General features: G+C 38.5%; 1 protein-coding gene across 2 annotated transcripts in view; it reads left to right on the top strand.

The window, feature by feature from the left end:
* The window catches only part of LOC100561760 (copine-5), a 185775-nt gene that overhangs the window by 135855 nt on the left and 34207 nt on the right, over positions 1-15713 (top strand). For both annotated transcript variants that reach the window (XM_062978409.1, XM_062978410.1), the window contains 2 exons: positions 6952-6993; positions 8050-8125. In XM_062978409.1, the coding sequence (XP_062834479.1) occupies positions 6952-6993; positions 8050-8125 (118 nt within the window). The remainder of the gene's footprint in view (positions 1-6951; positions 6994-8049; positions 8126-15713) is intronic.

Below are 15713 nucleotides of genomic sequence, written 5' to 3'. Positions count from 1 at the left end.
CATAAATAGAGTAGATTATGCTTGACTTGTACATCACTTGATGCAAGTGGCACACTGATTGAAATTCAGATAAAAGCAAGGAAGAAGCAACAGGGGAAAGAAAACTGGAATGGGAATCCCACTGTTATCTCTCTAGTTACTGATATGTTACATGACAGACTCCATGTCTCTATCTGAGCAAATAAATACATTGATTTCTCACTGAGATTCATCCAGCTATAAGATAACAGTAGATCTGGAACTAACCACAGCCTAGGATGCCATATCATATTGCTTAAAAAGTGCTTCTCAGACTATCTGATGCTCTGAGTTCCCTCCGGGGTTGAAATAGAGTGGGGTAAAAATGCAGTAAATAAATAAATAAAATCTGTTCTACAATAGAGGGAACTGGACATGTTTTTCCTAAGGCACCACTATACCCTTTATGTCCATATTTGAGCCCACTGATTACAACATTTCCCTCTTTCTTTACTGGAAATGCTATGCGAGCTCACAGAATAGCGTAAATCTTAAAGATCAATGCATTGAATGCTACTGGTTTAAACAATACAACCTTTGTCTATTTTGTGGCCTTTAAGAGCTGTAATTCCAAACTTTTGGGAATTTTAACCAGGGACTTTGTGTTTTGGGACTAATCCCAGTTATTAGTCCCAATTAATTGGATTAATTAGATTCATATCAATGTAAACTTACCAGGACCCACTGATTCAGTAGATGTACTCTGTTACATTATTTAGCTGGGCTGACTGTCATGGCAATCAAGCAATATTTCAAGGTTGTGTTTAGTTTTGCCTAGTGAAGACTTATCAAGGTAATATCCAGCAGTCTTTTTACACATATGTAGAACCTTTCATTGATGCTTTTGGCATTTTGGTTCCTATAGTACAGTGGTTCTCAACCTGTGGGTCCCCAGGTGTTTTGGCCTACAATTCCCAGAAATCCCAGCCACTTAACCAGCTGTTAGGATTTCTGGGAGTTGAAGGCCAAAACATCTGGGGACCCACATGTTGATTACCACTGCTTTAGCAGGACAGATTCAGTCCTTCCAATTCTCTTGGCTGTCAGGTGTTTTGGACTACCATTGGCCTTGCTTGCCAGGGTTGATGAAGTCTGAAGGCCACCATATTCGCAAGGACTGTTCGATTGTCTCTTTCACACTTCCCAATTATATAATTTTGTTGTGATGGCTCCATCCTATAGATTCCTGGAATCTGCAATTTCATGAAGTATTTAGGATTCTTTGCCAAAGGGATATAGTGCCGTACCAAATTACACATCCCAGGATCCAATAGGATGGAGCCATCCCAGTTTAAATGGGACCAAACTGAAATAAATGCACAGCATGAAAGGGAGCTCTGTGATACTACATTTGAGTATTTCGATGGTAATGGTGGTGCAAAAATGTTTATTCACTTCAACTCTGAATTTTCTTTTCTTACACTGTTTAGTGTAATAGTGATAATATTTACACTGAATTATAATGATAGAACTGTAAAAGTGTGCCCATATTTAAAATTTTAGTAAAGCAGAGCATTTTTGTCAACATTTGCATGGGAGTATTTGCAGTTACATTTTGCCAGAGTTACTTTTTGACTACCTTCTATAGAATTCCCATGTTAGTTGGGGAATTATGGGAGCTGTAGTCCAAAAAAGTTTGCAATCTGATTTCCCCTCCATTCTGGAACATACAAGGTGCGTAATTTGAGCCAACATACAAGTGCATGAGTACCCAAAGATGTGGAAATGCCATGCGTATTCTGCATCTCAAACTTCAGAGGGGATCAGAGAGGTAAGAGGCTTGAAAGGTCATTTTGGACCGGAGCCTGAATAATCTAGTTTTCCAACAGAGCAGAACCTCTGTTCCAGTCTGGTTGGTGGAAATTTCAGCATCCTGTCTGCAAAATACATTATTTTTTTCCATCTTTCACTCGCTTCACCAGCTCCTAAACAAATTCAAGCAAATTATTAAATTGTCTTTTTCCTCATTTCCCTTGCAATTCCTGCATTGGATCTTTAATTAGTTTGTTTTGACTGCTGCGTGGGCCTTTCCCCCCATTTTTAGATGGCATATTTTTAGCTTTAGTTGCCATGGAAACAAGTGACACTGGGACCAAGATCGAGACAACAAACGCAATCTTCGCCTCATTCGGTTGCCTGACTGAAAGAGTGCTTTTTAAAATATTAACCTTTTCCTTGTCCAGGGCTTTAAAATGATGGGATGGTTCATACCATTGCCATAGGTCCTTGGCTGCTTAAAGGCTGGATGCTTGGATGAGTGGAAGAATTTAAAGATATCTATGTAGCTGTTACTAGATTTCTCTCATATCTGTTGCCTTCTTGAATTATGTTTGTTGTCATCACACCATTGCCAGTTGTATAGCTTAAATGGCATTGCTCCTGCACAAGAAATCTCAGGATGTGCAGTGATGCTTGAACCTGGCTCATTGTAGCCCTCCTTAGGTTGACAAAAGAACCAGAAAACTTTTGCAGGGTGAATCCTAGGCAAACAGGTTGGGGTGGACTGAAGATAACCAGTGGCCATGGCATGCTGCTTTACTCCTGAAAGTGGGGAAGTGATGAAAAACTGGGAGGAGGTGGTAAATGGAGTAACTTAGAAAAGGGCATGGCTAGCTAGCTAGCTGGCATCAGTCTTGATTTCCTTTCAGAGCCCATCACAGTGTTCTTGTCTCCTTTCAAGAATCTTCTTCAATAATATCTTCTTCTGAATTTTATGGTACTGACATCCTTCTTTCCAGCTTGGCTCATAACAAAATGCCCCTCCCATCCCCTAATTTGTCTTTCTCCAAATGGAGCAGATACAGATCTGTGCAGTCAGCATGTTTTGATATGGGTGATTGAGAGGGATGTTTTAGTGTTCCCTCATCATAATTAGAAACAGGTACTCTATATGTCAGAACTTGCGATCTGTTCCTGCATTTATGTTTCAGACAGTAAAAGCTGGCATGACAAATGTTCAGTTTCATCAATTTTTGATAGGATATCTGAAAGGATTACGAATAGTAGATCACACAACACTGAAGGCATGCCCTGACCTGATAACCCCGGCCTACCTTAATCATTGATTGGACCAAAAGCCCACAGTATGAACAAAGACTCAATAAAAAGTGGTAGAGGGCAAGGGTTAGGGTTAGAGTTAGGGTTAGGGTCTCTTAGAAAGAAAGGCTAGTCTCTTATACATTTTGAGTGCAAGATTTCAATCAGTTTCTACAGTCTGGTTGCAAGGCATTATTCCTTGGCACTGGGTCAAAGTTCTACACCGTTAACTGCAAACTAGATAAGTTCAGTCAACCTATTTGCTAATCGAGATGATTTTCATATAGTGACTCCACATACATGGTTGCATTTCATGTGATGATCATCTTAATGCTGGAGTGAGTTTCAATGCCAGTTACTGTTATGGCAGTCAATATAATAGTTCTCCAGTGGTGTTTGGATCTAATGTGTACTTTCTTCATAGTAACAGTCCATCTCTAGGTTAATGGGAGATTGAAGAGTAATTGAAGAGTTGAGATAAGGCTGTTACATATAACTGTTGATATGTGGATCGGAAGTACTTTTTTTCTTTTCTTATTATTTCTTTTTATTAGAAGATGTGTTGTAATTTTAATTATAGAACACGTTGCTTTTTCTTTTCCTGTTTTGCTCTTTTATTATATTTTCTTAAACTTAATAAAAATATCAAATGCAGAGAATAAAAGTCATGGAACAAAAACGATTGGCATGTATCCAGCCAACTAGTCCCCTTGGTTCACCGACTGTGTGTGAACCAAATCTCAGTGGAGCTAGTACCTATGATAGCAGAGGGGTGAGAGAAGTGAACCAAATGGAAGCCCATGCACCATAAATGGACTTGGGACTGTATGATAGCAAAAGAACTGTGGGCAAGAGCCATTGAAGCAATCATTTGAACGAAATTGTTATAGAGGATCAGAACAGCACAACTGCAAAATGTGAAATGTACCGTATTATCTAACAAAAGATAACCAATTCCTAGATTCTGAGATAGAATCTGAATCATTGATGGTCCAGAACTCCAGTCAGTAATACCTGGTAGACTTTTTAACAGGAGGAAGGGGGGGGGGAGGAGGAGGAGGAGGAGGAGGAGGAGGAGGAGGAGGAGGAGGAGGAGGAGGAGGAGGGCGGCGACGGCGACGACTGTCTGAGCAGTCTTTTCTCCCTCGCATACACACATACACACTTTTGAAAATCACCTTACCCAAACTCCTTTGTGGAGTTGCAAAAGGGGAAGAAATCCAGATGTTACTAGCATTTTGAGCACATTCTGTTGATAATATTAATCAACAGAGAAACACTAGGGACCAAAGCCACACATGGTTTTGAACCCAGTTTCTTAGTATTATAAGAGAGGGTGGTCTTTCTGTGCCAACATCCGCACAGAGCTGAGCCACTCACAGACCATACATCAGCAGACCTTCCTCTGCCAGCTGGGTACATAATTTCTGTTTGGTTTTTTGGTATGAATGTAACAGCCCATTGGTTTTCAGATAGCATTTGTGTGAGCTCAGTTCTTAACTCACCAAAAAAAAAGGATATATCTCTCAGCTGCTGCTTTTATTAAATCCATTGAATACTTCCAATTCATTGTTAAAACTTCACATCCTTACATCTTAAAAAGTACTTTTCATTGTGATGGGCTGACTACCCTTATCCTTCTTACCCCTTCAGGAATTTTAATCTATTTCTCACTATACAGTTTATTCAGTTACCTTACTCAAATCTGCTCCATCTTTTATAATATGTTCTTCTTCTGTCATTTCCCAGCCAGTTCAGTAGCTTACTGCAAGACTGGTTGGCTTGAAGAGGCACTGAAAATATTAGAAAACAATTCCAAATATCACTGGGGACGTGGTGGCATCTCTGCAAATGAGGTCCAGCCAAGGCTGAAAGTGAGATTCGAGATCTCCCTTCACTTCAGTGCCCCTAGAATTCAACTTGTCACCTGTCAACATAGCAGAAACCAGGGCAGTTTATCATTGTCACTTTTCTAATAGGAATTTAAAAGGCCAGTTAGCTGGAAGCATTTTTTGACACTAACCTAGTGGCTGAAAACTTGTTGGGGTAGATGGGTGAATCAGGAATAATTATGCCCAGCAGCTGCATGCCTTTCTTGGCATCACCATGAGTGAGAGATTTTTTTTAAAGTAGCTTCAGTCCATTGATACCAACTAAAGGATCACAAATGTTGCCATGGTCTGCTACCTATTAATCAATGCTTAAATTGTTCAGGCCCTTCTGATAACAATTATGAAAAGACAGAGAGAGCTCATCTGGCAGCCTTTGTATTTGTTTACAGTTTAGGGACAGCACCAAAACAAAGGTATCATTATTGTTGTTGTCAGAGTTATGAGTGAAATGTTCCTTATAATGAACTATGCCATGGTCACACAGGGGTGGTGAAGGAAAGTAGATATAATCTGTTAGCTCCAAGCAACTGATTTTTTCTATATCTTCCATAGAGTTGGAAGGGACCACAAGGGCTATTTTGTCCAATGCTCTGCTACACATAAGTACACAACTTCTGAAAAATGCCCATCTAAATTCTGTTTACAGATCCCCAGTGTTGGAGAGTTCACCACCCTCCAAGGCTCTCAAACAGCTCTAAGCATTAAAAGTCATTTTAAGTGAAATATTTTCTTGTAATTTAAATCTATTGATTTGTACTCTCTACAACAGTGGTTCTCAACCTGTGGGCTTTCAACTCCCAGAAATCCTAATACCTGGTAAACTGGCTGGGATTTCTGGGAGTTGTAGGCCAAAACACCTGGAGCCTCACAGGTTGAGAACCACTGCTCTAAAGCAAGTGAAACAAGTTTGTTCCATCTTTTGTGTGACCTCCATATAATTAAAGATAGTTATGAAGTCATCTCAGTCCTTTCTAAGTTAGGACCTCATCACATGGATGAGATCTAGTGCCATGATTTGTCAGCCTCCACAGCGAACCATAGCACCAAAACATCATGTTATACAACAAATTTGACAGAAAAAGTAGTTCAATGTGCGGTGATGCTATGTAGTAATTACTGTATTTACAAATTTAACACCAAAACATCACAATGTATTGAACACATTGACTACAAAAACATTGATTACTAAAAGGCCAACTGTGTTGGATAATCCAGAACATTGGATAAGCAAATGTTGGATAAGTGAGACTCCCAAAAGGGGAGTGAGACTATTATGTGACGGTGACTATTATGTGATGAAATATATACAATGGACTAATAAACAGGTGCCCCTTTTTTAAAATGACAAAATCAAGCATTTCAAATAAATATTTTAAAGCCAAGGATGGTTGAATCTGTGAATGCAGAATCTGTGGATACAGAGGGTCAATTATATTGGTAACTTGTTCAGAAATCGCCAGAATTATGCTTTCTTCACTATGTTCTCATGAGCATCCTAACTCATGCATTGTGAACCAACCGAATGAGATTTGTAAACAGAAAATTATGTTTTTGGTATTTCTGCAAGCTCTGTTTACAGTATCTGTTCAAACTATCGCTCTCTGATTTCTGTTTTAGTCAGGATACCTTCTGGGAAGCATGAAATTGTGTCACTGGCAACTTTATTTTCCTGATGTTTTGAAAACAGCTACATACCTGTATGCTCATTTAACTATGCCAACATACAGAAGTTTAATCTGCCCAACTGGCTAGAAATGTCATTTCAGGCCCAAACAGGAAATTCACTGCTCCCATTATACAGAGAAACCAGTGAAGTTTTAATGTTATTCCAATCCCATTGGTGTTCATTTGCTCAGTTTTCTGTGAATTGTGAATTTTATCTCTAATGCACAGCTTGACATATGTCTTGCCAATGGTCTCCACAGAGCGAGAGAATGGAATGAAAGGGGTAAAAATGGGTTTGGTAACTTGTTTTGAGAATGACCATTAATCTCATATTTTCCAGAACCATAAAGGTGGAGGTGTATGACTGGGACCGAGATGGCAGGTAAGTGGCATTCAGACTCTCTGGCTTGATAGATTTGGACTGAAAGAAACCTAAGAGGGGGAGGGATGTGACAAAAATATGTTGGGCTGAGGAGTGCCTGAACAGCATTTAACAACTCAAGAAAATAGAGGAGCAACAAGAACAAAACCCTATGGAAAATCTGACATTTCAGCACCATTAGCCAATTCCCCCTATAAATAGGCAGTTGTTTACATTGTGATGACAGGTGAAATCTTGCTCTGGTTTCCCTCCCAGTCATACCAGAAATACACAAATAATGGAATGGAAGAGACAAAGTGTGATATTGTTAGTTTGCTGGGATCAGAGCTACCTCTCAAATGTCTCTCTGGTTGCAACATCCCCCCCCCCCAACCTTGTTATCCAAGCAGGTTTTTAACTGTTGACTGTGGAAGAGGGGTTTTAGGAGTTGTGGTGGTGCTATATAGAAATATAGAAGTTTTTTGTGAACTTTCATGCTGTTGCCAGAAAGGGTGTGTCTAAGACACCCATAAAAAGTCAGATTTGTTGCACTTTGAATTTCGGGACTTCAGAAATCTCACATAACAATTCTTGTTGCACAAAATGTAAACTTTTCATAAAATATGAATATTTCACAGAAATCTTTTTACAAAAGATACTACATCTTTAAAATAAAGCACTGGTTTTGTGGTATGCAGGTATGCAAAGGCAGTCGAAATGTCCCAGGATTCTCACCCCCCAAAAAATCAACAGCTGGGGGAGAAGGACAAATCTTTTCCTATGATTCCCTTGACTGCTGTTCAGCAAGGCGATACCTGATGCTTCCTTCCTCAAGATTCCCAAAAATCCATACATGGTTGTGTAATCAGCATGCATTGCCATCCAAATAGCAACCAAAGCATTCCAGCATTATCTATTTGTAATCAAGTTACAAGCCACCTTGGTTTTCACTATTGGGAGGAAAGTAGCACATAAATGCATCATCCTCAACAATAATACAGATTGAACTGAGGTCCATCAAAAGGGGGAAGCTAACATTCTGCAGTATTTCTCACATGACTTTTTTCCCTCTAACAGCCATGACTTCATTGGAGAGTTTACAACCAGCTATCGGGAACTGGCACGAGGGCAAAGTCAATTTAACGTCTATGAGGTGAGTGACTTTTTGAGGTGCCTCTCAACATCAACATAGCAGTCTAATTGATATTGGCAGATGGCTGAGGGCTCATTTGAGAATAAGGATTTCCAGATACCCAGAAGCATTTGAGGTCACAATCCACTGGGCCAATGACGGTTTAGCTCAATAAGGTTTTCACAGTCGAACTTGTATCCTCTCTTTTAAAAGCAATGGTTTCTCATCCTTCAAACCCATGCCATTTGTGAGATTTTTAGCTTATTAGGTTAACAGGCAGGGATGTGGAGAGAGTTAATTATAACTGTTTGCCTCTTTTTTAAAAATCAGAGGGAAGTGTGGCACAGCACCAAAAAAGGAAAGTGAAGAATAGACTTCAAAAATGCTGGTGACTTCTGATAAGTATACTACAAATTGCCTATGCTACCTATACATCAGTGCCAAAACATTCTTTTCATATGGGATGTTAATGATTTTCAACATTGTTATTATTAGACTAAGCTGTTCTGCCAAGCCCTTAGGGAAGGGACCAATGCACTTAAAGTTTGTGAATCATTCCTTGATCCTAGATCTAATGTAATTCATAGCTGGTATAGAGACTACAACTTCCGAGACCAGTGTTCAATTCCCCACTTGGCTGTGGAAACTCACTGAGCAACCTTGGGCTAGTCACACACTCTCAGCCCCAGAAAGCCTTGTGATAGGGTCACCTTAGGTTTGCCACAACTTGAAACAAACTGAGTGCACACAACAAAAAGATAATCTGGCAGAATCTAAAAGTAACTCTATGAGAAACCAAGGCAACTGAGATGCCCATAGCCTATCTTGCGAGTAACCACTGTGATTCGTAACACAATGATTCCCCAAGGGAAAAGGGATATCATGTTGGAAGGAGAATGAAGATTGATTAAGACATCATGAATAACTAGATTTCAAGATAGTTAAAATCATGACACTTGGTTTCCAGCAGCTGATTCTGTAGCTGAAATAATATGGATATTGATATTTGATCAATAAAGCCCATAAACGAAATATCCAGGGAGAAATTAGCTGTGCAAAGCTGAGTTTCTTTCTCCTTTTCTATTGCACTCTGCCATGAAAACTAGAAAGATAACCAGTTTTGCACATTTAAATCCAGTCTTCCTGTATATAAGCCCTGCATGCTTCAAAAATGGATGCATGAAACTGTCTTGCCATAGTAGACTGGATTTCATTACTCAAGGGTGGGAATGAATATCACTTCTCAAGAGAACTGTGAGTTCATCCTATATTAAGGGAAGCAGTGTAATTTCTTTCCAGTGAAATGGCTAACAAGTAGAAGAATTGCTTTTTAGGCTCTTTTGCACAATGAACTAAATAAAATGTGATAGCAGGGCTGGAACTCAAGGGGAAGGAGAGGTATGCCATCCTACACTCTTTCTCCTCAAAAAAAGTTTCAGTTTTGTGTTGTATGTATGATTCTGTGTTCTTGTATTTTTATCACAGTGGGTATCGCTGTCTATTACAAAATTGCATTTCTGTATGCTATAAAAGTGTCAATATAAGAGCAACAATACAAGGCACATTCAGGTGGCCAGGAACAGCCAGAAATTCCCTAATTTTGTTCTTCCTCTGTGAAGTTTGGGTGTGGAGCTGATCTACATGACACTATTTCGATCTGGAAATCTTTCCAGGAAACTCCCTGCTTTTCTAGTGAATTTTTATTCCAAGTCCTCAAATCAGTTTAAATTAATACATTATTTTGTGAAAGGAAATGTACCTCTCCATGGCTGGCTGTGTTACCCTAGAACTAGAGAATATGGCCCCCACCAAGAAAAAAGTGACCGTTCCCAGGGCAGCATATTTAACAGAGATTACTTGAGGGGAAGAGGAATGCTAGCAATAAAAGAAAATGATACTAAATGCTTGACTAAAGACTTTAAAAGTGGAAATTTGAAAAAATCAGCTTCTAAAACATTGCATTGAGTCTAGTTGTGATACATGAGAGGAGAGAGGAAGAACACAAGAGGGGGAATTGAGAGAAACCTGGAATAACTGAAGGAAGAGTTTGGATGCAAAATTATGAATATGCAGGTAAAATCAACACAAAAAGAACTGGAAACGCTCAATACTTCCAGGGTGCTTTCTCCCAGTTAAGTGGATTTAGGACTGTGGCCCAAGGAGATTGCAAAAAAATAAATAAATAGAAAGTAACGCCATATCTATACAGACCAAATAAAAAGCACTCACTTTGAACCAGGTGTGAGCAGCCTATGCAACATATGGCCAGTTCTGCAGCAGAAGCGCTGCTTCCAGCTGTTAATCCAACACAAGAAGATCTTCAAGTTATTCCAGAGCTTCCAGGAAACTCCTGAATGACCACTGATGTTCTGGATGTGTGAACAGCTGGATTGGGCTGAGTCGGGGCAATCCAATATCCACATATCAGAAAAGACAATCCGTGTTCTACCAGCCAGAAGCAGCTCCCTGTTAGAGCCTTGCTGGCAATGTCTCTTCTGGCGACCATATTGTGCCCTGTTGTGGTCTCACCAAAAGTGACATCACCAACAGACTCTGCCAAGGAGCTGCTTTTAGCTGGCATACAGAGATAAGGAAGTTAATATTATAAGTTAAATACAACATAAATAGCAAAGAAGTCTAGAAAATAATGTTTCTAATATTGTTTCTATGTCTATTCATAATTTCCAAAAGATGTCATTTTGCAAAGATCAGAAAAGCAAAGAAAATACTTTCCATTTCTTTCTAAGGAATTGAGAGATTTGAAAGCCTTGGCTGTTCTGGCTCAGATTATTTTTAACTGAACATTTGTCTGCAGTCTCTTGCTTTATTCTTCTATGCTTATAGATTTGGATAAGCCTTTGTTCCAGGGAGGTATGCATGCTATTCAATAGAGCTCAGAAACATGACTGGAAAGAAACAGATCATAAATGTTTCTGTTGTCCTCCTTTGTTGTCTTTAATTTTAAAATTCATTTATAATATTTTCTTTTAAAAATTAAATATTTAGATGCCGCACAGATCTTACAAAAGTTTACTGTATTTTCAAATGATTTTTAAAGTGTTTTTTTTTAAGTTTGGGCAGACAATCCTGAGCACAATAAGTAGTTTGCCACCCAAGCCGTTACAAGAAATTTCTTCCATGTTACAAACTGTTTTAGTGTCTTTCTTTCTCCTTATCCCATTTTCATTTCTTGTTCTTTTTCCCTGTCCATGGCTGTTGGCAAAAGACATTAACTTTGAAGATCTGGTTTTCCCTTAGTGTTTGATCCCAGACAATGGAAGGAGGGGAGCTAGTGTGATGTGGTGGTTTGAATGGCAGACTACAGTTCTAGAGATCTGGGTTGAAATCCCCACTCAGCCATAAAAGCTCCCTGAATGACTTATCTCTTGGCCTCAGAGGAAGGCAAAAGCAAAATCCATCTCAATAATTCTTGTCAAGATAACCTGATGATAGGTTCACTTGAGGGTCACCATTAGTCAAAAGTAACTTGAAGGTACACAATGGAAGAAGGTTATCTGGAGAAAGAAACTTGCCATATTGATGTTGCTTTTATACAACCATCTTGTTTGGTAAATTTCTAGGAAATGGTCCCTGGAGTTTAAGCTGGAAGATGAGTTCCTAATATCTAACATTAATATTGCAAATCAAAATTGCAGTTACAAATAGTCACCATTTTGGTCAATAGTATTTCTGGTTTTATCTGATTATACAGGAAGATTCGAATTCTGACAATAAGAAGTACTTTGTTGCTTCCAGAAGAGCAATGTTGCATTTGCTCAGACCATTAGCCACTGTTAATAGCTTAGAGCTAACATAATAATATGCTCAAAAATTCACTTGATAGTACACATTCAGTGTATGTGCGCTTCTCTTAAAGGAAATGGGGATACCTGGTTCATATATTGATAAGTTTCCACACAACTTTCTTCATTAGCTCCAAGAAAAGTTTGGCCTTTGAGATTGCATAGTGCCATTCAAACTGTACTTGTCAAAGTTTCATCTGTATTTTTCCCTTAAAGAAACTTATATAATACCTTATGTTATTACAGGAATGAGTATTGGGCCATTTATCAAGTTGTCAAGCATTCGGTACAATTGGTCTAGTGCATTCAGCAGAATAAACAATGAAAAGCAATTAGAGAAAGATTTGCAGGGTTTTTCTTTTGCTAAAATCACATCATCTTTGATGAAATTGTCTTAGTTTGATTGAAAAATAACATGAATGAGTGCCAGCATTATATTTGTATGTTATAGATGAAAAAGGGCATTAAACACAGTTAACATAACCATCAAAGAACAGTTTTCCCCAACATAGTTCCTTCCAGATATTTGGGATGACAACTCTCATTAGCCCCAAGGAGCACGGCCAATGGTCAAGAATTATGCAATCTATAGAGCTATACTACTATAGTGCAAGATTGCAATTTCATTGGTGCACTATAACTCTGAAAGAGAGAGAGGGGAGCGAAAATGCCCTATGTGAAACCCACTTGAGTGGTAATAATGTGTTATAACTGGTAGGAGAACTTACCCGAAAATAGTTCAGGAAAGCAGAAATGTCACTTAAAAAACACCCTGAGAATTACAGTAACAAATATTACAATTTTCCAAAACATTTGCCCTATCTAAACCCTGCAGCTGCCAGAATACCTCGGTCAACATACCAGTGCTATAGCCACTACTATACCTCTCTGCTATTCATATCTCTATCGCAGCTTAACCCTTTCTCAGTCTGGGATCTGTCATCACATTTTCTTGCAGTGAATCCAGCTGGTAATCTATGCATTGTAGGAAAATCTCATTTCTTTTTACTGTCCTTTAGACCATGCAGAGATGAGAGAGGAACGAGAGATACATTTCTCCCTGTTTTTATGACTTTTTTCTTCATTTTTAAAAAAGTTGTATGACATCAAATTGTTTAATTTAATAATTGCATTTAATAATTGCATTAGTCTTTATCAAGACCTTACCCAGTTTTGTACCCTGGTGAAAATTCTAGTCTTAAATACCTGGCGGATACCAGATTGATTAATACTGCAATCCTGTGTCTAGCGCTGACAGGTTTTCTAAACTGCAATAACAAAGAGTCAAAATCCGTAACTTGCATATGTGACAATCAGAAATAAGAAATATCTGCCAGCTGTTTAAGGAACAAGCTTTCTGGTCCTCAAATAAGGGGCATCCCTTTTAATAGGGATAACTGGCAACTTGAAGTATGAATCCCAAACACACGCACACACATCTTTGGTTTTTTTCTAATCTAAAATATTCAAAACATTCCCATGTGTCCTATACTTGCCATTAACTGGGAATAAAACTACCTTAACTATATGCTCTACACAATATTCTCACAACAGAATCACCACCAAATTATATAAAGACGTAATCTGTTTCCAACACATTTCTTGATCCTAGGCATGGAATTCTTTCCGCCTTCTGTTGATGCCTAATTAGCTTATCCACCAATAATAACCTCGGTTGTTTTTTTCTTGGTTCACCACTCTCAGTCCAGAAGAACAATGTGTGTGTGCACATATGGCTAAACTATTTTCTTAAAAAATGTGCATATTTTATCCTTATTTATATGGAAATGTCTTTCTTGCTGAGTCACTCGGTTTGGAGAAATTGTTTTGGATTTCTTCACACTTGCTTGCACTTTTACCATCCTAAATAATTTACCATCTTCTGCAATCTTAGCAACATTACAGTACAGGTGGTCCCGGTGGTGATGGGCACATTGGGTGCCGTGCCAAAAGATCTCAGCTGGCATTTGGAAACAATAGACATTGACAAAATTACGATCTGCCAACTGCAAAAGGCCACCCTGCTGGGATCTGCGCGCATCATCCGAAAATACATCACACAGTCTTAGACACTTGGGAAGTGTTCGACTTGTGATTTTGTGATATGAAATCCAGCATATCTATCTTGTTTGCTGTGTCATACAATATAATAATAATAATTTTATTTATTTCTCACCCACCTCTCATTGTGGCTTGAGGCTGGTCACAACACAGCTAAAACACATAAAATTCATAAACATTATATAAAATAACAGATTAAAACATATTTCTACAAATACATATATTAAAATATACAGAACAAAGCTTAAAATAGAGTGAATACATGATGCAAGTTTAAAATTCATGACTGAAACTGGCATGGTCTCCATACAAAAATCCTTCTGTTTATGCCTTAAATGCTGGATTTACTCAAAACCCTTTGGCACTGGGCTTTTAATCAATATTTTTTGGAGATTATTATATTGCATCCAGTCATAGATTTCTTGTCTGCTTGTATGCCAAAACATTAGTGTCACAGTTGAAATTTAAACAGAGGTTGAAAAGTTGTTTTTTGGACTGCAGTTTACAGATTCTCTTGGGCAGCAGCTTGTCATTAAAAAACTCTTGTGTTTCCATTTTCTGATCTTAAGCAATAGGTGAGTAGGTGGCAGAAACTAGGAACCACTCGTCAGAGTGGATAGTTTTTGCTGTTCAGTTGCCCTTTCAAACTACATAATTAATTATAGTACTATGATTCCACTTCAACTGCCCTGGTACAATCTAATGGAATCTGGGACTTGTAGTTTGGAGAGGCACTGGACTCCTAAATTGCAAATCCAAGGACTCCACAAGATTGGATCCATGGCAGTTAAAGTGGAATGTAGCACGATTATTGTGCAGAGTGAAAAAGTCAAACCTAACATGGAATGCTTTAGATAAATCTTCTATTAAATTGATAAAAATATTAATTTTGATATAGTATAAGGAATCATTATTTTCTGCCTACATCAGTTTAGTAACTAATGGTAGATAAGGACTGAGAAATGCTAGAAAATAACAAAACTACTAGATATATCGTCTCTTTCTTTTTAGATCATGTGTGTTTCTTTATCTCTTCTGAGGATACACTGTTGTTCTTATTTTTCCAGTATGTGGCACAAACAAGTTTCTAAAAAAAAATGTTGCACTGAGTTCTTCCTCCAATCAGGCAATGATCAGCTTGTAATTTTTCAGCTAGTACTTTACCCCTTAACTACAGACCATTCTTTTTTTCAGATTGCATAGAATATTAGTGAGAATAAGCAATAAGTGAGAATAATACTCTCAATCCAAGCCAAGTGTCTGACCTCCTGAGCAGATGGCAAAGCCTGTGTGGAACAAAAATACAAATTGCTGCAGCAGTGTCAACACATACACACACACACCACTGTGCTCCAATGCCTGTGTTTTCTTCTGTTACCTAACATTTTTGAGCTCTGCATGTGTTAGGTGCAGCAGCTTCGCTTTAATATTATCCAGTGTGACAGTTCTGGGCCGGTTTCTAAAGTGACTGACCTGAGTTAGACACAATCAGATCCCAGCAGCTTAATTCTTAGAGCTTTGCTTTGTTTTTTGACAAGAAAAAAATGGGAGGATGCGCAGGAGGGAGGGAAACAGGCTTGTTGTGTGTAGGGATGTTTTCCCCTGCAATCCTGACAGCCTGGATTTGTTCTGGATTAATTTGCAAGACTTTAGCAGGACACAACCCACAAAGGAGGGATGAGTAGGAAATCCAGTTTCAAAATGGGTTTCCACACATCAAGATAAAAGTTATATCACTGTCTAGG

This window comes from Anolis carolinensis, chromosome 4 (genome assembly GCF_035594765.1).
Source record: "Anolis carolinensis isolate JA03-04 chromosome 4, rAnoCar3.1.pri, whole genome shotgun sequence".
NCBI lineage: Eukaryota > Metazoa > Chordata > Lepidosauria > Squamata > Dactyloidae > Anolis > Anolis carolinensis.
This window is presented reverse-complemented; position numbering and strand designations above follow the sequence as displayed.